The following is a 20278-nucleotide window of genomic DNA, read 5'->3' on the forward strand; positions in this document are numbered from 1 at the left end:
CCACTGCGTCAGAAAATTATTTAAGCAGACATTATCCTTTAAAAGTAACACGAAGCCAAGGAGACTGATCCTTGAACCGAAAAAAAAATTAAATCTGCCACCGATGCAGAAGATGTAAAGTCTTCGACGTTCCAACAGAAACTAAACTGTGACTTCATGCACTGGCTACAAATACTACGAACCGTTAGCAGCGCTGCTCTCAGAGTGCTTGAAACCACGCGCCGTCCATAAAACGAGAGGAAGGAAGCCCAAGACGACATCACTGGGATGAGTGAGTCCGATAAGAAGGCCCTTCCTCCATCAAAGCAGTAAAACACAGTGTGCAGACATAAAAGCCTCCCTAAGAACGCACCAGAAACAATGCCAAAGAGCCCTCCCCCAAAACGCTGCGCGGAGGCACCGCAGCTGGTTCCCGTCAACGAGCCGTCACAGACACGCTCCGCAAGTAAGTGCTGAAGACACGTCCTGCAACCCGCCCGCCCCAACACCCCGAGTGACACGCGGCTTTCCCAGCCGCCCTCGCCCCGCCCGCGCCGCCGCCCCTCCCCCCAGCTCGCGGGCACCTGTCTCCCCCTTCTGGACTTGGGCTCGCTCTGGCTGCTGCAGGACCCCATGCGACTCCACAGCCGGGCTCCAGAGCCCCCGCACACGCGGGCTGGCGCCGGACAGCGCGGGTGGCTCCACGGCAAGGGCAGCCCGGCTCGGCCGTCTGAGGGACTGAGGAACGGCGGGGCCCCACCAGTCCAGCTCGCCCTCAGGCATGAGGCGTGGAGAGCCTGGGCCAGTCAGACAATGGGGCCACACAGGAGGAGGACACCAGGCAAGCCACAGAGACAATCCCTGAACTGTCAGCCGCTAGGGCAGGGCGAGACAAAGGGGCTCTGACTTCATTACCTTGCAGACACAGAACCTCACTCTATCACCGCCATTCAAGGAGCACTTGGTGTCACCGATCTTACAAATAAGCTGCAACTCGCACCGCAAATTCTGGTGGGTTTCAGGTTTCAGGTCATTGGTCCTTTAAAAATAAGTAACTAACCTCCCTAACGAGCATAACGTTTTCTTAGAGATTTGATCAAGATGAAAGATCATAAACTAAAACCAATTTATAGCAACATAAGCCTGGTTTCTTCTTAGGCATGTCCCTGAGATGGTAACAAATCAGACAGCAGGGACCGCCCACCTCATCGGGCCCTGCCACGCGAGGAAAAAAAACCACCGCTGCCCATTTCCTCCCAACCCAGTCTGTTAAACTGTACTCACGTTTTCAAAAACCAGATTGTAAGACAGGACGTGAGCCTCTAGGGAAAGGAGAGGAAGGAGCCGCCAGGCCGGGCTGCGGGGGAAAGCTATCCCACATCCCCCTTCCCCTGGCTCCACACCCTCCGCCCTAAGGACAGTCCCCCCCCCACCCCCCCACGCCCCCCCCCCCCCGGGGCTCACTGCAAATGACGGACTGAGCGGGCTGGCTCCTGTCTGCCTATTCTCAGCAACCAACTCTCAAAACACTCGGGAGGGGCCAGGTAAAAGTTTAACATTATTGTGCCTTTTGAAAGACGTCACGTTACTCTATTTTCAAACTTGGGGATTCATAAGGTCTTAGGAAAGATTTCTTCCAAATGCGAAAGGTTTACTGTGCAACAGCTCCAGCCAAAGCTCCGGGTCGCCTACGACACAGGTCACCGGAGGAGCCAGCCTCAGCACGCAGGGCTGGGCGCTCTTGCCGGCTCTGCCACGCCCTGCCTGGGGCTGCACACGTCTGTGCGTCTGTCTGGAAAAGGCCGTGGGGGGGGCAGGGGCAGAGGGGGTAGTTCACAGGGTTGTGACACTCAAGAGTGTCAGCTCCCTGACCTGAAGTCGAAGAGATCTTACAAACCACCCGCTGCAGCCTTCCCACCCAAACCCGGAACCCCCACCCCCACCCCCGCCTCGTGCGGCCGCTTGCCCTCATACTCCCGCATCATGAGGTTAAGGGCTGAAAAGCCACAAAGGTGCAGGTTGATCTTAGGAAGCGACGGGAAGAGGAGAAGCAGCAAAACGAGGGCTCCGGGTCAGGTGCTGGCCAGTGAGAGCACAAGAAGCTGGGCTGGCGGTCTCCGGTCTCCGTCTCCCCTGGGCCCAGGATGCAGAGGCCCCAGGCAACGCAAGGAACCAGGAGGAAAGAGGCGGCTTCTCTGGAACACAGTGAAGGTCTAGGAAGTTGCTAGAGCGTCTTATGAAACATGCGCCCCGACACTGCACATTTATTAGAACCAGTCACTGCTACCTGTCGTGACTGCAACATTTCAGAGGCAAAAGCTACCCTGCCTTTTCATGAGCCCCGGCGCGCAAGTCGTTCCCTACCTGCTGCTCCTGTACGTGAAGAAACCGGCACGATGCCCGCGATAAAAGCGTTCGAGAGAACCGGGAAAGGGAGCCAGCGCCACGGACCGCGTAAGGCTCGGAGGCCCTGTCTCCCCAGACGGACATACTGAAGACACCTCCTTCTCTAACGGTGACTGAGGAAGCGCCTCAGCCCCAGAGGACCCATCTCTGGAGCTCTCCCTCTCTGGGGGCTTCTCTCGGCGCTGCTGGAAACAGGTCTTCAGGTCCTGCACGTGCGGCTCACGCGCGCCCACCGCTAAAACCCACCACGCTCAGGTAAGTCGCAGACACTTCCTGACACCCAGACTGCAGCTCTCCCAGGCAACCCTCACGGGGACACCTGTTTGCAAACACAACAGCATGGGGACCTCAATGATGCCGAAGGCCCAAGTGCTTTTCCACACGCTCTCCCTGATAGTCCTGAAAACCTCAAGGCTGAGCGCCTCACCAGGCTCCCCAAAGCCAGCACAACAAGGCCAAGGCCAGCGTTACCAAGTTCCTCTGTCAACGAAGTGCCCGTGCAGGCAGCGAGGGGGCCTCCCCCAGGCCCGCCCACTGTCCCGAAGGGCACAGACATGACTTGCAGGCCTGCGCCCCCGAGCTCCGCCAGCCAAAGCAAGGGCTCTGCCGATCGTGCGCTGATCTAGGATGGAGACAACTGCTCTTTTCCCGCTGGAACACAGACAACAGTGGGGGCTGGCTTGATCACAGAAAACAGCCAACTCAATATCTCCAGTATCTGGGACTTCTTCCACGGCGGCTCTCAAGTCTGATGCCCCGCTTCTGACTCCAACAGTCTGGCCTCTGGCACTAAAGTCACCTTCCAAAGCCACCACGGCTTGCACGGGCAAGTGGCGAAGTCTGCTACTCCCGAGAAGCCACGTTCCCCCGCACGCTTCTATCTCCTGTGTCAACAGTTTTACATCACTAAATCCTAGGACCCACAGAATTTCATATTCTGCTTACTGCACGCAAACACGTATTTTATGTACTTTTTAAAGCTTCAAGTGCATTTTTAGTAATTATGAACGTATGTGCCACTGGCTCTTAGTCGTTCTGGTGCTGCTACATACTTAGCTTGCTCTCGCTGATCGTGACGATAATCCCACCGAAACACGTATGCACAGGGGCACCGGGTGGCTCAGTCAGTCAAATGTCTGCCTCCTGATTTCAGCTCAGGTCGTGATCTCGGGGTCATGGGATCCAGGCCCACACTGGGCTCCGCACTCAGGGTGGGGTGGGGGCGAATCTGCTTAGAACTCTCTCTCCCCACCCCCCCAGCCCCTTCCCCCTCCCCCGCTCTCATTCTCTAAAATAAATAAATCCTTAAAAAACAAACTGAACTAAAACCACCTTTGCACAAACATCATTAAACACATTTTAGCTAATTCCTCTAGCATTACTGCATCACAGAGCTTGACAGTTCTCAGAATTCTACACCCAGCGCTTCCAAGCAGGACCGTGGACTGACATGTCCACCACTATCAGAGCAGGGATTCTCTTAAACCTTTGCTCATCAGATACGTAAATGGCTCTACCAAAATTTTTATGAAAGCTTAGCCACACCATCAGAGTGCCGTCGATAACATTTGTGTCCTCCCAAAATGTGTATGTTTTCGGCATCCTGAAATCCCCAACGTGGTGGTCCTTGGAGATGGGGCCTTTGGGCAGTATACATAAGGGGATGAAGGAGACCCAGGGGACAAAGAGGTCAGCTCTGTCTCTCAGCCACGTGAAGATCTGACCAAAGGCAGCCTTCTGTCAGCCAGGAAGAGGGGAGCCACTCAAACCCCAAGCAGGCTGGCACTCTCATCTCGAACCCCCAGCCTCCGTACTGGGAGGAGTCCGCCAGCCTGTGGCGCTGTCACAGCAGCCCAAACGAGTCCAACACTACCAACAATGTTTCCAGTGTTACACTGCTCTCATTCTCTCATGTTTATCCACTAACCCTAATGCACATGCATTAATGAGCTCCTCAGTCCTCAAGGATAACCTTGTGTTGCTGTAACTGCTACAAAAGTTCCAATTAACTTGTAATTTGGCTTCCACTGTTCGAAGGCAAAGAATTTATTGAACTTTTATGGAGCCTAATCAATTTCAGTATTTTCTATTTTCATTCATTGCTTTTAGGTTCTAAAAAGCCTCCTGTCCGCCCAGCGTGCTCGTCGACCATATCCAGACCCGCTGGCAGAGAGCGGAAGGCCGTCCAGCACAACCTCTGAGCACCCTGGGCCATATGCTAAGCTCTGCAGCTCTGAAGATGAACACGAGGAAGCCAAGCTTTATCAGAAAGAACCTTCAGTGCCCGTGGGGGAGACACATTGCAGGCTTCGTCAAAATCAGTCAGCAAACAAAAGTAACAACCAATCCTGGGAGCAGGAGAATTCAGAATCCAGAATTACTAAAATCTAAAGTGTCTAATTTTTAGTGAAAATGTACAAGATACACAAAGAACCAAGAACGTGACCCATGCACAAAAACCAGGCATTGCAAGGAAACAGGCTAAGGGGCCCCCATGCTGGGCACAGCCCGTAAAGGCTTCCTGACAGCTCCTCTCCGTACGTTCACACAGGGACTTCCCAGTCTGCCCATTTTGGGGTGGAAATCATTACTCCATCCCACCAGGTAAAAAAGATGAACAGATGAAAACATCACCATGTCTTGGATCCACATGGGAGAGAGACACAGACACAAGGCAAACCCCCAAGCCCAAGACTGGCGAGGCCGACCGGCAAACACTGAGCGTCCTACTCACTAGGGCCCGGGGCCTCAGCAGCAGCCGGCCTGGGGGCAACGACAACGGAGTTGGAGAACAGGATCCAGAGCTGACGGGTGGCGGGAGGCCCAGGGCAGACCAGCTGAGAGGTAACGACTCCGAGGCAGCGCCGGCCGCAGCGGCCCCCACGACGCTGGGGAATGTACGTCCAGGGGTTTCGTCACGGTCCCAAAATATCCGAGGAAAATGCCCCTGGGCTTCCAATGGAGATGCGGGAACCGTCCCACGAGGGACTGAAAATCACGATTAATATGCTAAGGGCGCTAGTGGATAAAGCGGGCCGCGTGCAAGAGAAGCCGGCGAAGAGACGGAAAGCATAAGGACCGCACACCGATCAACACCAACAGGAAAGACCATCTCGTGAGCAGACAAGACGCGCCGAAGAACCAGGCGCTCCAGCTCCTAACGGAATCCTTGAAGACCAAAAAGACACAGAAAACACAAGAGAACAAGCAAGGACTGTGGGACAGCACCGAGTGGGACACACATAACGGGACTGCGGGAGGAGAAGGAACAGAACGACTGAACAGTGGTGACTGAGAATTCCCCCTAATTAGTGTCACACACCAAAGCCACAGATCCCAGGAAGCACAGAACACACCAAGCAGGGCAAATGCCACAAAAGCGACACCGGTGCACGCTGCCCTCAAACTGCAGTCAGAGGGGCTTTGGGGGAAAGTGACACATCTGGTAAAAGACTATTCTCCAAAACACAAAGAACTCGTACAACTCAGCAAGAGAGCCCAACTGTACAACGGTTAGAAAACTGAACAGAAACCTTACAAGAGAAAACACACAAATGGCAAATCAGCACATGAAAAGATGCTCCCCGTCCTTTGTCACCAACAAGGAGACAGCACGCCCACCTAGTACCTCAGCAAAACCCCAACAACGGACGGCACTAAACGCACTGAAGACAGCCCACGGAGTCCTCCGCTGGAGGACAGTGTGACAGCGTCTTCCAGAACGGAGCGTGCTCTCACCACACGACCCAAGAGCCCTCCTTGGTTTTTACCCAAAGGAGCAGAAAACAGGTGCACACAAAAACCTGCACACACAGGTTTGCAGCATCTTTACTCACAGCTCCTGGCATGTGGAAGCAGGCGCCATGTCCTCCAGCAGGTGACGGATGAGCCGGTCCATCCAGACAGTGGGTTACTGTCCTACACTAAAAGGAGTGCCATCAGGCCACCAGAGATGCTGAGCACGGGGGAAGTCGTGCACATCTGGAGGCAGGAGGCCCGCGGGACCTCCATCATCCTCCCGACTTTACTGCGACGAGCCCTGCTCTCCAAGAGTCAAGTCAAACGAGGACTCAAACACAGTCTGTAGCCGACTATAAAAATGACCAAATCGGGGCGCTTGTGGGGGGCACAGCCAGTTAAGAGTCCAACTCTTGGGGGCACCTGAGTGGCTCAGTGGGTTAAAGCCTCTGCCTTCGGCTCAGGTCATGATCCCAGGGACCTGGGATCGAGCCCCGCATCGGGCTCTCTGCTCGGCAGGGAGCCTGCTTCCTCCTCTCTCTCTCTGCCTGCCTCTCTGCCTACTTATGATCTCTCTCACTCTCTGTCAAATAAATAAATAAAATCTTAAAAAAAAAAAAAAAAAGAGTCCAACTCTTGGTTTCAGCTCAGGTCGTGGTCTCAGGGTCATGAGATCGAGCCCCACGTGTCCAGCTCCACACTCAGCGGGGTCTGCTTCAGGTTCTCGCTCTCCCTGGGCCCCTCCCCTCCACGGACTTGCGCACTCACTATAAATAAGTCTTTTTAAAAAATGGAAAATTTGAACAAACGCAAATGGAAAATGATGAACTGAAAGGTGTGATAAAGTGAAAAATTCGCTAATTTTTCAACATTAGATCTGAAACACGGAAGAATCAGCCAACAAAAAGGACAGTAGAGATTATCCGGTCTGAAGAACAGAGAGAAACGAAGAAACATTAAGAGCGTCTCTGAGAGCTGGCGGACACCAGTGCACTGACCGTGTGCGCAGCGGGAGCCCCATGAAGAGGAAACAGGACGAATGTCCTGTGACAGTCTTAAGTCCGCCGGAATCACTTTGTACCCCCAGGTTTTGGGCTTGTCTCAACCATCACACAGGAGCAGCGGTCACAGAGCCAACCTTCAGAGCACCACGGCACGGTAGGACTGGTACTCGCCGCAGGAAGCCATCCCTGGAAAGAAACCAACGTCCCACATACGAACACAAGAGGAAAAGGCAGCACCACAGTCCTGTGAAACCCTGAAGAGCCACAAGACGACTCTTACTGTGGCCCTGTGCACAGAGCCACGCACGAGCACAACACACTCAGAAAACCAACGCCCTCTGCAGAGCCCCGTTCCTGGAACAAACATCCAACAAAGAACCAAAGAGGACGGTGGAGGACAGAGCGCAACCGGGAAAGGTGGGCGCCCCCCAAGTCGGGATACAGGCTATGCCAGAGAGGCCTGGCGCTCTGCTGGCACAGAGGCCGCATGGCAGCCCGCACTCAGGAGGAGCAGGGAACACTGGGCAAAGAACGAAAGTGCGAGAAGCTGAGGCTGAGATGCAAGGGAAGGGCTGCTCAGAAGAGGAGCCTGGCATCGGCCAACGTGAAGAAAACCAACCTGAGACGGCCAGGGCATCGCACGGAGGCTGCGGACGAGAAGCATGGAAGGGAAACCAGGCAGGGGCAGCGCGGACACGAGGGTGGGGGGCAGGGAGAGGAAGCGATGAACCGCACCCACGCGTGAGAACGGGGGCTGCTGCACCTCTGCCCACGGCTACAAGCCTCTGCCCCCGCCAGGCCCGTGCGGAGCAGCTATGAACCGACCGTCTTGAGCTCATGGCGCCCAGCGAGGTCCACGCCCCACGGATAGCGCCCTCAGTGCGCCGGGGATGCGGACTCACGGCCGAGCCTCCCGCGTCCTCGGCCTCCCCGCCAGCCGCACGGACACCGAGCCCCTAGGGACCGCTCGCAGCAGCACCAGCCCGGAGACGGTCCCAGCAAAGACGCGCCGCCCCGCGCCCTCGGAGGGACAGCCCCGGTCAGGACACTTCCCTCTGGAAGACTCGGAGCGGAGAAGAAACCCCAGAGGCAGACTTTCCATGGAGTAAGACTGACCCGCAGTGACAGAGTTCACTTCGCTGGCCTAGCACACTGATCTATGCCACAATTCAAAGGGTCGTGCCAATAAAGAGGAGCACTTCCTATCTCTGCAGTCCACGGGATGGCTGAGGGGCCAGGAAGGACTCGACTCGACTTCACAAACTGTTAAGCTTCAAATGCCGCTTTAGACTCTGAAACACTCACCCTATGTACGTGGAGACACTCTCCTGTGACTCCGCGCCGTCTGACGGATATGCACAGCAACCCCAGGAAAGACTCCGCGAGGGGACACGCCAGCGCACACGGTAACTGACCTCCAGCACTCACACTCCCCTCTAACACAAGTAAAACGCCACCTGATGCCTGTAATGGCTTTAAACCACATCGTGAGCCTTTCCACAATCTCCTCTTTGAAGACTGGAAATGGGAGGAGGGAATACTACAGTATGTGACAAAAAGGGCACAATTCTACATAAATACTGAAACAAAAACAGAAGATTACAAAAGAGAGATGAGAAGAGAAGACAGCAGGACATTAGGTGGTTGTAACTGTGCGGCCAGTCACGGGCCATTTTTACACCCTCCCTCGTGCCTTATGTAGTTCACCTGTATTCCACGTCACAGACTGGTGGACACACTCAAAAATATCAAGTTATTCTTAAAAAAGGTTTTGCAATTACTCACCACGTTGTAATAGCTTTTGTTAATGGCAGTCGTGTCAAATCCTTTGGGAGGGCTCTTCAGCGCTCCTGACTTGGGTGACACAGGCTTTTCTGAAATGAAAACGTAACACAATTTTACTGACCAGCACTCAAGACCCCCAAACACGCCAGCCCTACACAACCCAGCGCTACGGGTCCGGGGCCGCTGCTGAAACGACCCACTGAAAAGGAAAGCTGAACAGAGACCCATGTCTCTTCCCCTCGTGCTCAGCTCTCTCAGGGAGCCAGCGTCTCCCCGCCCCATACATCGCTCACCCCACAGACCCCATGCAGACTCGACATCTGACAAACTGTGCTCACTACTGACAGCAGGTCAAAGAACACCAGCAGAGCTACACCCACAACTCGGGAGCGTAGTGAAGACAAAATACTAGGGGCACAGAATCAGAGATGAAGTCGGCGACCCCCCAGTCTGGACAACACCTCCGGAATCCAGAGCACTCAGAACCAAGTGTCTCTGAACAGGTAGGATCTGCCTCCAAGTGATAAGCAAAGGAGGAGAGCCACACCCAGCAGCGACAGAAAACAGGACACCGCAAAGCCTTAATTAAGAACGTTTGCCCCAGGGGCGCCTGGGTGGCTCAGTGGGTTGGGCCGCTGCCTTCGGCTCGGATCATGGTCTCAGGGTCCTGGGATCGAGTCCCATGTCGGGCTCTCTGCTTGGCGGGGAGCCTGCTTCCCTCTCTCCCTCTCTCTCTCTCTCTCTCTCTCTCTCTCTCTGTCTGCCTCTCTGCCTACTTGTGATCTCTGTCAAATAAATAAAATCTTTAAAAAAAAAGAACGTTTGCCCCAGAGAGGACTGTGATCGCACTCCTGAGGACGGCAGGGAGGCAAGCATCGGTGCATGGCCCAGCTTTAATGCGGTGGGACAGCTATCAGAGCAGCTCTGCTAACCGAGAACACGGCTCTCAGGGGGGATGGTGTGCGTCACCTACCGGTCCTCCTCCAGGCTCCAGGGGCTGGCAGGGAGCAAGGGTGAGGAGAAATCCCGAGAAGCGTGTCCTAAGAGAGGTCGTCCGTAGAGTGCCCACCCACCTCCCCTGCACAAATCCACGGTCTGGCCAGGTGGGAGGCTGTGCTCAGCATCCTTCCACCTGCCTGTGCACAATCTCCACGGCACTTCCGCAAACGCTCCCCAAGCCTCGGGCCCCAGATTCCAACCGCTTGTCCAGTACTGCCATTACCTTCCTAGCGACAGAAACCCCAAAAGCCTAAAATACACACACACTGTGGGCCCCCCCTTCCTGCACAACTGTCTACCGAAGCCTTCCTTCCACGCTGCGCTGTAAAGGTCTTCCAAATGGTTGAAAATGAAGAACCAAACGGTGTTACCCCAGTTCAAAGAATTCAGCTCTCTGCCCACGGGATGGAAAAGAGACTCCGTGAGAGAAGAGTTCCTTCCGAACCCAGAGGGACGGCGCATCCGTTCTAGCAACCGCACTTCCCTTCCCAATCGCCCGTCTGCAGCCAGGTGCGTAACTACAGACAAAACCGGCTTGGCTCACCCTGACGATGCCTCTTCAACTTTCAAACCCGTCATCTAGAGGACAAACACAAACAGAAGTAAGGGGAGAGCACCGGTGCCTGAACGGCAGCCACAGAAACCACAATTCCCAATACACATGCTGCTACCTTGAAGCCGCCTTCAACTGTGAAAGCAAATCGCTTGCCAACGGCCTCATTTCACTCCAGACACACCTCCCAACACCACAGGCAACAGTATTCGATTCACTCACTCGGACAACTACAAGGAAGAAGCTTCTTTAAAAGAAGTTTCATGGGGCGCCTGGGTGGCTCCGTGGGTTAAGCCTCTGCCTTCGGCTCAGGTCATGATCTCAGGGTCCTGGGATCGAGCCCCACATTGGGCTCTCTGCTCAGCGGGGAGCCTGCTTCCTCTCTCTCTCTCTGCCTGCCTCTCTGCCTACTTGGGATCTCTGTCAAACAAATAAATAAAATCTTTAAAAAAAATTAAAAAATAAAAGTTTCGGGACCTAACATTATATAAAAATACAGAGAGAACAGCAGAGAGCCAGACAATGCAGGCAGAGTGGGAACACCGGGTCTCTTCTCCCTTTCACAACAGGGAGCCCACAGCTTTGCCGGGTGCTGCACGGCACCTACCTGGACGGGAGGGCTTGCGAACATCTCCCGCAAAATCGTGTGCCATTCCCGACTGAGGGCCCTGAGGTAAGGAGGGGCTTGCGGTGCCGCCAAGCGCAAGGTGCCCCGTGTAAGCAGGCCGCCCTGCCCCCGACACCCGACGCCCCCAGCTGGCAGGACGCTGCTGCCCCGATCCGCCAGCACCACGAGGCTGAGGCCAAGGGCTCGGCAGGGTCCCCGCCAACAGCCACACGAGGGCCTGCCCCACACGCGTCCCAGTGCCTTGGCTCTCAGGACAGCCATGCCCGGAGGAGACACTTCCTCACAGAAGAGCGGCAGGGGCCTAGGTTCCCAGGTTTACCAGAGAACTCCTGTGCAGCCTTAGGGAGCCTTCTGGCACTCTCTCCCTACCTCCACATCCCTAAAAAATAAGGACAACAAAACCTACCCACATTGAAGTGTGATATACCAGACAAGAAGTCATGGCCAATCGTAACAAAAAATGTGCACAGCAAACTTTAGAAAATACTCAGCCTTCCCAGTATCCTTAAAAAAAAACAACACACACACACACAAAAACAAAAACAAAAAAACACCAACATCCCATCTGGGGCACACCTGACAGCTAAGCACAGACACGGTCCACTGTGACTGAGCGGCAGGGAAACCACGAGGACGTGGTATCACGTCGCCCTTCCAGGGGCCAGAGGAGCAGATCTTCCCCTTCTTGCAATAGACTAAAAACTGAAACGTAAATGTGCTAAACCAGAAAAGGGGGTGGGGAATCCCTAGTGGCGCTGACAGGGAGGGCCCCTGGGGACTGAGGTTGGGGAACCTTTTGGTGACCCTTCAGGCTGACCAAGAGAAGCCTAAAGCCCCTGCCCACCGACCCAGAGAACCAGCAAGGCCGTGGGCTGGCTACTCGGACACGGGAGAGATCAAAACCCGGAGCCTAACCCTAGCCGCGGGCCCCGAATCCACACCAGGAACCAGAGGCCCACCAGGATCTGCCTGGGGCAACAGAAACTCCAGGAGCCCCTCAGGAGACCAATGTTCCTCCCTCTCTAGGGACACTTCCGCAAGCCAGGGTACACCCCCACGAACCCCAAAGCCAGATCTGTAACCAGAAAGTATGAGCTCACGAAGAACCGGGCCCAGTGTAAACAGATGGGACACGCGAGGGAAATCGGTACCGAAAACCTGGGACAGGCAACCCAGGCGACTACGCAGGAAGTATGCTGGAAACGCCTGGAACGGAAGAAGCAGAGTGAAGAATAAAGACGACGGAAGAAAAAAAATGATAAGACGCCTGGAAAAAAATGAAACAATTCCCGGAAGTGAACACTGTGGTCACCACGACGAACTCAACGGACGGCTACCCTCGCGGGGGGGGGGACTGCGGAACGCAAGCGTCCGAGGCGCGCACGCCCAAGGAAGGAAGCCCAGGAAAGCGGAGCGCGGGAAGGTCAGAGGAGAAGCTGCAGAGGACACAGTACGCAACGGAACGGATTTTAGGAGAAAGCAGAGGCAGCGAGCAAGCAGCATCCCTGGAGAAGATGCTCTCCAGAAGCAGAAGCCAGCCCGGACGGGGCGTCGGGGGGAACCGCAGCTCCCCTAGGCAGCACTGAAGGTGGGCACACTTGGGGAGAGCCCCCCCGTCGGTGAGACCTCGGTTCCAAGAGCCCGGAAAACGCCTGCCACTGAGAGCACCGAGCCTTCACGGGCCGCAGTTCTTCCTCTACGTGCGGACCCGTGATAGAGCTTAACCAGTTAGGCCCAGTCAGAGATTAACGAAAACCCTAATAAAAGACCCCCCAAAAAAAGTCGCCCTGTGCTGTACTCACCCGGTGCGGGGAGGGCTCGAGGGGATGGAACACCCACTGAGGAAGTGAGGCTACCGCTCCCCTCCCGACCCACATCGCTGCTTGTGGACCTCGGCGGACCGCAGGGAACAGACCGCAAAAAGCACAAGCGCGAATGAGGGGCGCCCCCGTGCACCACGGCCCTCGGCCCTGGCTATGGGCCAAGGCGGTCAGATACAGCCACCGCCTGTGACTCAACCATCACAGGCTTCTTTCTGTGACGATTTCTGAAGAACGCTCGTGGACGAGGACAATTACGAGTAACTGGTCCGAAAGCTCACGCATGGCCGCCCCCTCCTCCGTGACGGAAGGGACCCAGCAGCCGCAGTCAGCCCTGAGCACGCTGGCTCCCACCTCCTCTTCCTATCTTCTGCACGACAGCTGTCACCTCGTCTGCGAGCCCCACACCGGGTCACGTCACTCGCTCTGTGCGGGTTCATCTTACCGTCAGCAGCTTCCTCGCTGCCACAGCACCCTCGACCTGGGACGGTATCTTGTCCCACAGTCTCCCCGCTCTCTGAGCGACCTCACACCAGTGTAGACGCTCGGGCACCTCTGCGTCAGGACGACCTGCCCCTGCTCTTCTGCAGCTGAACCTCAGAAACTTACACAGAAGATAGCATGACACATGCACACTCTTCCGTAGCTTCAGCAGTTAACCCTGAGATCCCTCCCCCGTTTCTGGAAGCATCATGCAGGGGATCCCAGATACTAGCAATTTACCATCAATACTTCACGGTGTCCGTCAGACTCGGACTTTAAAACCCAACCATCACGCCACCGTCACAGTGGACAGGGGTTCCTACCCTCTCATGCCAGTCGCTACATTCAAGCCCACCACCAGTGATTTTCTGAGCCACTTTCCAAGCCCAGGGAACCTGGTAAGGTCTACGCAGCACGCCCCATTCCACCTCTCACCCTTTTATTTAATGCAACAGAATGCCCAAGGGACATTCGCCTTCTCACCTGTCCACTCCACCTCATTTTCTATTCAGGGAGCCACAGGCAAGCTTCATGATTTCTGGAAGAACACTAGGTTTTCTCACTGTTACTCTCCTAGTTCCCACAACAGAGCTCACTCGAGCACGTGCCGCCTGGGCAGTGCCTGTGGTTCTAGAAGCGAGCACACCACAACAGTCCTGCTGATGGAGCGCGCAGAGCACAGGCGACCCGAGGCAGAGCAGATGGGTGGGGAAAGGCCAAGGTGGGTGCTTGTGCTACAGAGTGGGCCACAGCCAAGCACCCCCCGAGTTTACTGTCAAGCAACGGGAGAAGAAAACGGAACGTCCAGGCTTACGCGGGGAGGGAAGGAAGACAAGGCGCCCAGGAAGCGCGTCTCCGGGACGCACATCCACGCACAGAAGCCCCGGTGTGTGCACGGGGCGGTGGGGGAGGGGGCTGCAGAGGGGCTGTGGGCTGGACGCGGAGGCAGGTGGAGGCAGAACTCCGCTTCCATCCCTGGGGCTCTGTCCTCCTTGCTCGGTCTTTACAGGCTCCTACCACCCGACTGTTTCATAAGCAAACACAGAATTTTAAAAGAACATCCTTAATACTGGAGAACTATCGGCTCGGACCCCCAAACTACTGTACGTCAGCTGCCTAGGGGACATGTCCTTGGAACAGCATGTTCAACCGGCACGGGACACGGCCACAGCCATGCACAGAACACACCCTACGGCACCTGCCAACACAGCTGTCTGGGGCAGCACACACGCGCTCACCTGCAGCAACGCTCACTCCCACATCCCGAGAAGACTCCACACCCTCGGGTCCCAGACCCTCCGTATGTCTGGCCAGCTTCCCCCACACGTGCGTCAGAGGTAAAATCTTACGTGGGGTAACTCTCCCCGCCTGTTCTCACCTCTCCAGCTGGAAGAAACGGCAGCCAGGCCTCCCCTGCAGAGCAGCCTCATCCTGCGGGCCTTGGGAACCCTAACATCGCACGCGCACACACTGACTTCCAGCAATACAAAAGCACACTTGTCACCTCTGATCCTTTCCCTGCAGATTATATCCATAACACGGTTCTTCCACAACAAAATTAAACCCAGTTTGCGTTTTGGGTCACTTTTTGATGTCAAAAGGAAGCATGAACCCCCCAGGCCAGGGGTGCACGACCTGCAGGGAGGCCCGCGACCACCGGACTCCACGGCAGCGGCCAGCAGCGCCCCCCCCCACCCCGGACCACCCGCCTTGTTGCTTCTCCCCTTCGGTCTCCAGTTTAAGAAATTCTTCACTGAACGTGCATAAAACATATCCCTTGTGTGTACAAAGGCAGAATTCCATGTCTTTTACCTATCGAAACAATAGGCACGGAAAGTAAATGTTAATAACACGGGTACGTGCCACACTCTCCGCAAGCTTTGGAAATGTCCTTCTGCAGACTCTTGGGGGACAGCAGTCTTCAGGGAAGGTTATTTGAAACAAGACGGCACACACAGGTCAAGGGCACACGCCTACACAGCTGAAGCCCCCCGGGACGGCTGCAGCCTGCAGCTACGAGGCCAAACGCTCATGGCCACTTACACTTTCAAGAAGTGAGAGAGATCAAGTAGACATCCTCAAGCACTTACCTAGAGGCAGCCCAGAAAGGGTCACTGAGAGGCTGACTGTGGGTGTGTTTATTCAAGAACACGATTCATGAATCAGAACTGTAACGAGGAGAAACTCAGAATTTAAAGGATGTCCACATTTTTGTTTTACAAAGAAATGATCCTACGTGATTGACAGATCTGGCACATTTTGTTTACAGAAAATGAAGAATTACACCATGAACTACAATTCGTATCTGAAACACATCCTTTCAAAAAGGAATACTTGTCCAAATTCAGAAAGTCACAGGAATCACTGAGGAATGACAATACCAGCAGGCCATGGTGGCTCTCGAGTTCTCCGCTATTGTGAAGCGATAGAGTAAAAACAGAATTTCCCGTCTGTCTTAAATGTCCACATCTAAACTCAGACAGGGGGAAGTTTCCCTAGAATGTACTCAGATAATCTGTGAACACGGCGCGGGAGGTTATCCCTTCAGTCCGACTGTCAGCTAAAGAACACTTAGCGTGATGGGCCACCAGTTGGAGCAAACATGCTCTTTACACTTTAAAAAGAATAAACAGAAAAAGAGGAAATTTTCCAAAGTTACTTGTTTCTGTCCAATACAAAGACCTGGGATTCCGTGTGACCCAATGTGGTGACGTGTTTAAAGGGTCTCTCGGGGGCACACGGAAACACAGGGTAAGATGTAAAACCGGGGGGAACGGCACGCGGTCACCCTGACGTAAGTCAACCAAGACACGTAACGGCTTGCTTTTTTAAAGATTTTGAAATAACCTCTGCACCCAACATGGGGGTTCAAATGCACGACCCCGAGGCCAAGAGCTGCACGCTGCACTGACCGAGGCAGCCAGGTACCCCTTCTAAATACTTTTTTTCCTTAAGTCAACTCCCCCCGTCCCCGCCGCCAAGTAACGGCTAGTCGTTCTCAGCGCGGCATCCGTCCCCACCAGCCGTCTGGGCCTGCATCCCCCGGAGCAAGGCCCGGTGCGGCGCCACCAGACTTCACGAGGGTGACGGCACGCCGGGAAACCACGGACCACCAGGAGCAACACCACGCATGCCCACGTCCTCTGGGACACAGCTCCCAAAAGCCACCGGAAGAGGACTTTGAGACTCGTGGACTATCTTTTCCGTGTAACTGTCAAAGGGTGACTCAAAACTCCAGGAGGAGAGAAATACCTGACAAGGAAAGTTTCTGCACTCTGCACGTGGCACTCAGAGTCAGCCCAAGATTCCCATTAAAATGAGTCATTCATGGGGCACCTGGGTGGCTCCGTGGGTTAAGCCTCTGTCTTCGGCTCAGGTCATGATCTCAGGGTCCTAGGATCGAGTCCCGCATTGGGCTCTCTGCTCAGCAGGGAGCCTGCTTCCTCCTCTCTCTCTGCCTGCCTCTCTGCCTACTTGTGAGCTCTGTCTGTCAAATAAATAAATAAAAATCTTTTTTAAAAAATAAATAAATAAAATGAGTCATTCATGGAACACCTGGGTGGCTCAGTCGGCAAAGCGGCCACCTTCATTTGGCTCAGGTCATGATCTCAGGGTCCTGGGAACGAGTCACACATCAGACTCCACACACAGCAGGGAGTCTGCTTCTCCCCCTCCCTCTGCCACCTGCCCCTGCTCATGCTCGCTCACTCTCTCAGATAAATAGAATCTTTAAAAATTAATAAATAGAAAATAAATGAGTCACTCATAGCAGAATTCAAGGCCCACGTTCAACAGAGATGGGCCGAACCGGGCTCCATGGTGATGGCTGCCCCAGCACCAGCTCTGCGGCCCCCTGGCCCTCACTGGTAAAGGCAAAGACCACCTTACCCTCCCCTCTCCCTTCCGCAACTCCAGCATCCTCCTGGGAATGGCCCAGGGCAGCACTCTTGGCCCCAGGATGGCCATCAGACTGCAGGACTGGCTGGGAACTGGGCTCAGAGCCTGGACGCGGCCCTTCCCCGGGCCTGACCAGGGACTACTGGCAGGCCCAGCCCAGCAGCTGAGTCTCTGAGACTCAGGCGACATTTCCACCCAGGTCAGCCCGACACCAGTGCTGCATGCACAGCTGGCCACACACCTGCGTGGATTAGGAGGATCTGGGCCCAGAACCTAAGTATCCCAAAGGCTTCGGGGGTCGTGGTGGGGACGGAATGAGGCCACAATTACAGCACTTCACACGATAACCAGAACAAAAGCAATAAAGGCACTATTTACTGTGACCTTCAGTGCAGTGAAGATACTGTCTTTGTTATCAACTAGAGGAAAGCGGCAACGGTGAAGTACCATTTCACACCCAATAACTACGATCCAAAAACAGAAAGTGTGGTCAAGGACGTGGAGAAACTAGAACCATCGTGCACTGCTGGGGGGAGCAGCAAGGCGGCGCGTCGGGGTCTCACGGGCACCCCCGGAGCACCCCGAGGCACACGGCCAAGAGGATGGACAGGACTCAAGCAGATCTCACCCAGGTTCACAACAGCACTACGGACAACAGCAAAAGTTCGGAAAAAAAAAACAAACGTCGAGCAACCAATGAATGGACAAGCGAAACATGGTCTTGAAATAGAGAAAAACATTGGTCTGCCCCCTGGTTCAGGACTCAGGAAATTAGCAGGGCTCTGAGAGCTCTGTATCAGGAAATATGCTCAAAGGCCAAGTATGGGAACAAAAGATGCCCCCAGTGCTCTTATCACCAGCAAATTACCAGTGAGGTCACCGAGCTGCTCAGCTGCTGTCAGAAGGGCTGGGGGGGGGGGGGGGGCACTCAGCGCCACGTCCACAGCGGCCCGAGGGCTTTACACAGCGGGCCTGGGATGGCACAGGCCGTAAGGGCAGGGGCCCGCTTTGGCGCGGACGCTTTCCCACACGCGGCAGGACCACAAGTGCGCGGGGTCTTCTGCTCTCTCGGCAAGGCCTCCTCTGACGTTAATGGAAGGAGACAGCACCGGAGGACCCACAAAACACACGCTCGTCCACTGTTCATCTCCCCAGTAAGGCTTCTGCTCAACGGCAGGCTACTGCAGTTAAGTTTCTGGGGTATCAGAGTTACAGAGATTTGGGGCTGCGCCGCGGGGTCAGCTCCCCCAAGCCCACAGTGCTCAAGGGTCACCCGTGCGCTCAAGACCTCCGCAGCCGCACCCATGAAGCCAGCAGTCCTGTACATGGCGCACACGGACCCCCGAGCTGCGCCACGAAGAGACACGTGCTCGGAAGGACAGCCGCTGCCCCCGCACAGCCCCAAGCAGGACCACTCGCACAGAGGACACGTGCTGGGCGCACAGACTGTCACGGCCACACCCCTCTGACAGAAGGCTCCGCCGAGGCCTCAGACCTTCTAACTCCTCAAGAATCCCACAACAGAAATAAAGGAAGTGCAACTACTTTCAAATAGCATCAGCCTCTGAATAAATTTTTAGAAGTCAATGAAGTTGATTACAGGAAACATAAAGTGATGCATTTTAAAATACCCTACGAAGAAAAACAAATCATACCTCATTGCCGAAAGCACCTGTAGTGATACAAATTAACAGCCTATGTGACACGGCAAACCCCAAGTCCTTATTTTCAACGGATTACAATGACTGAATGAAATGCTACTTCTAAGGACGGACCCTTCGTGCCAGCACTCCAAGGCGGCTGGAAGAAGCAGTGGGCAAGGGCGTGACTCCTCTGCCCAGGGCCGTCTCCCCAAGTTCACCCGGAGAGGAGTGCACCCCTGTGCAGCGCCCGCCCCTCTGCCTGCTTCCCGCCTGGACAGGCAGCAGCCCCTCCGCCAGCGCCGCACTCACCGCTCGGCTTGATCTCCCGCACGTAGTTGCTAGGAAACCAGCCGGTCCTGCCGTTGTGCGTGCCCTCCCACCAGCCGCCTTCCTCCACCCGCGTGACGTGGATGACGTCTCCCTTGGCGAAGGAGAGCTCATCTTCATTGGTCTGCTGGAAGCTGAACTTGGCTCTCACAACCAGCTGGCTGCTGCTGTTGTCGGTCATGTCCTGAGGAGGGAAGAAGGGGAGAAAAGCTTCATGGCGTCGACTTCGCATCAAAGTAGATGACGATGGACTGGAATGCCCCGTGCCAAGAGCAGAAAAACTGTTCACGCACACAAACAGGTCGGGGACCTGCTGCAGTGCCCTGACCTCCAGCACCCGGCTCCCATCCCGGAGGAAACCCTCTTCATGGCCTGGAAGGCTTTATTCTGGCCATGGTTAGGCCTGTGTCCACACTACACACTTTCACACGTACGCTGACATCAAAGCATATGGAGCATCTGTACAACCCCCCGAAGTTAAGAGTGTGGTCACTTCTAGCACTAGAATCACTTCAGTCTTAACCACGTAACCAACCGAACAGCTGCGCCACCAACTCACTCCCCATCATCGGACTGAAGGCTGCTTCTCCCGTTTTTCTCCCACAAAACAAGGCTCCGTTGAAACTCTCTGCGCATCTCTGCACACACCTCTGAATGAGCCTACACATTAAATTCGGGTCAGAAAACACATATAACACCCTCTAAATTCCAGCACCGATCTCTAAACGGCCCTCCAGAGGCCCCACGCACAGCCGCAGCACTCCCGCCAGCGGCACCGAAGGGCCGGCGCGCTCCCTGCACGCCCGCCGGCACGGGACGCCGCGCAGTGTTTTCACTTGCGCCCAACTGCTGGCAAGAAATGGCATCTCCTTTCCATCTGCATTTTGTCCTCAGAGATTAAGCAATGTGCCTGTCTCTGAAAAGTGGGAAGAGGGAGGCAGACAGAATAGAGTTTCTATTTCCATCTATCCCAGACTCGGTTCTGCAGAGGCTTGCTACTGGGAACTACCAACAGG

The 20278-nt window shown here is 55.1% G+C and overlaps 1 protein-coding gene across 5 annotated transcripts in view; it reads right to left on the reverse strand.

Moving 5' to 3' along the window:
• The window catches only part of ARHGEF7 (Rho guanine nucleotide exchange factor 7), a gene marked incomplete at its 3' end in the record, with an annotated part of 124048 nt that overhangs the window by 39040 nt on the left and 64730 nt on the right, over nucleotides 1-20278 (reverse strand). For all 5 annotated transcript variants that reach the window (XM_080798226.1, XM_080798224.1, XM_080798223.1 and 2 more), the window contains 2 exons: nucleotides 19245-19446; nucleotides 8913-9001 (listed from right to left, as the gene is read on the reverse strand). In XM_080798226.1, coding sequence (XP_080654352.1) covers nucleotides 8913-9001; nucleotides 19245-19446 — 291 coding nt within the window. The remainder of the gene's footprint in view (nucleotides 1-8912; nucleotides 9002-19244; nucleotides 19447-20278) is intronic.

Source organism: Martes martes, assembly GCF_963455335.1.
Source record: "Martes martes genome assembly, chromosome: 3".
Taxonomy (NCBI): domain Eukaryota; kingdom Metazoa; phylum Chordata; class Mammalia; order Carnivora; family Mustelidae; genus Martes; species Martes martes.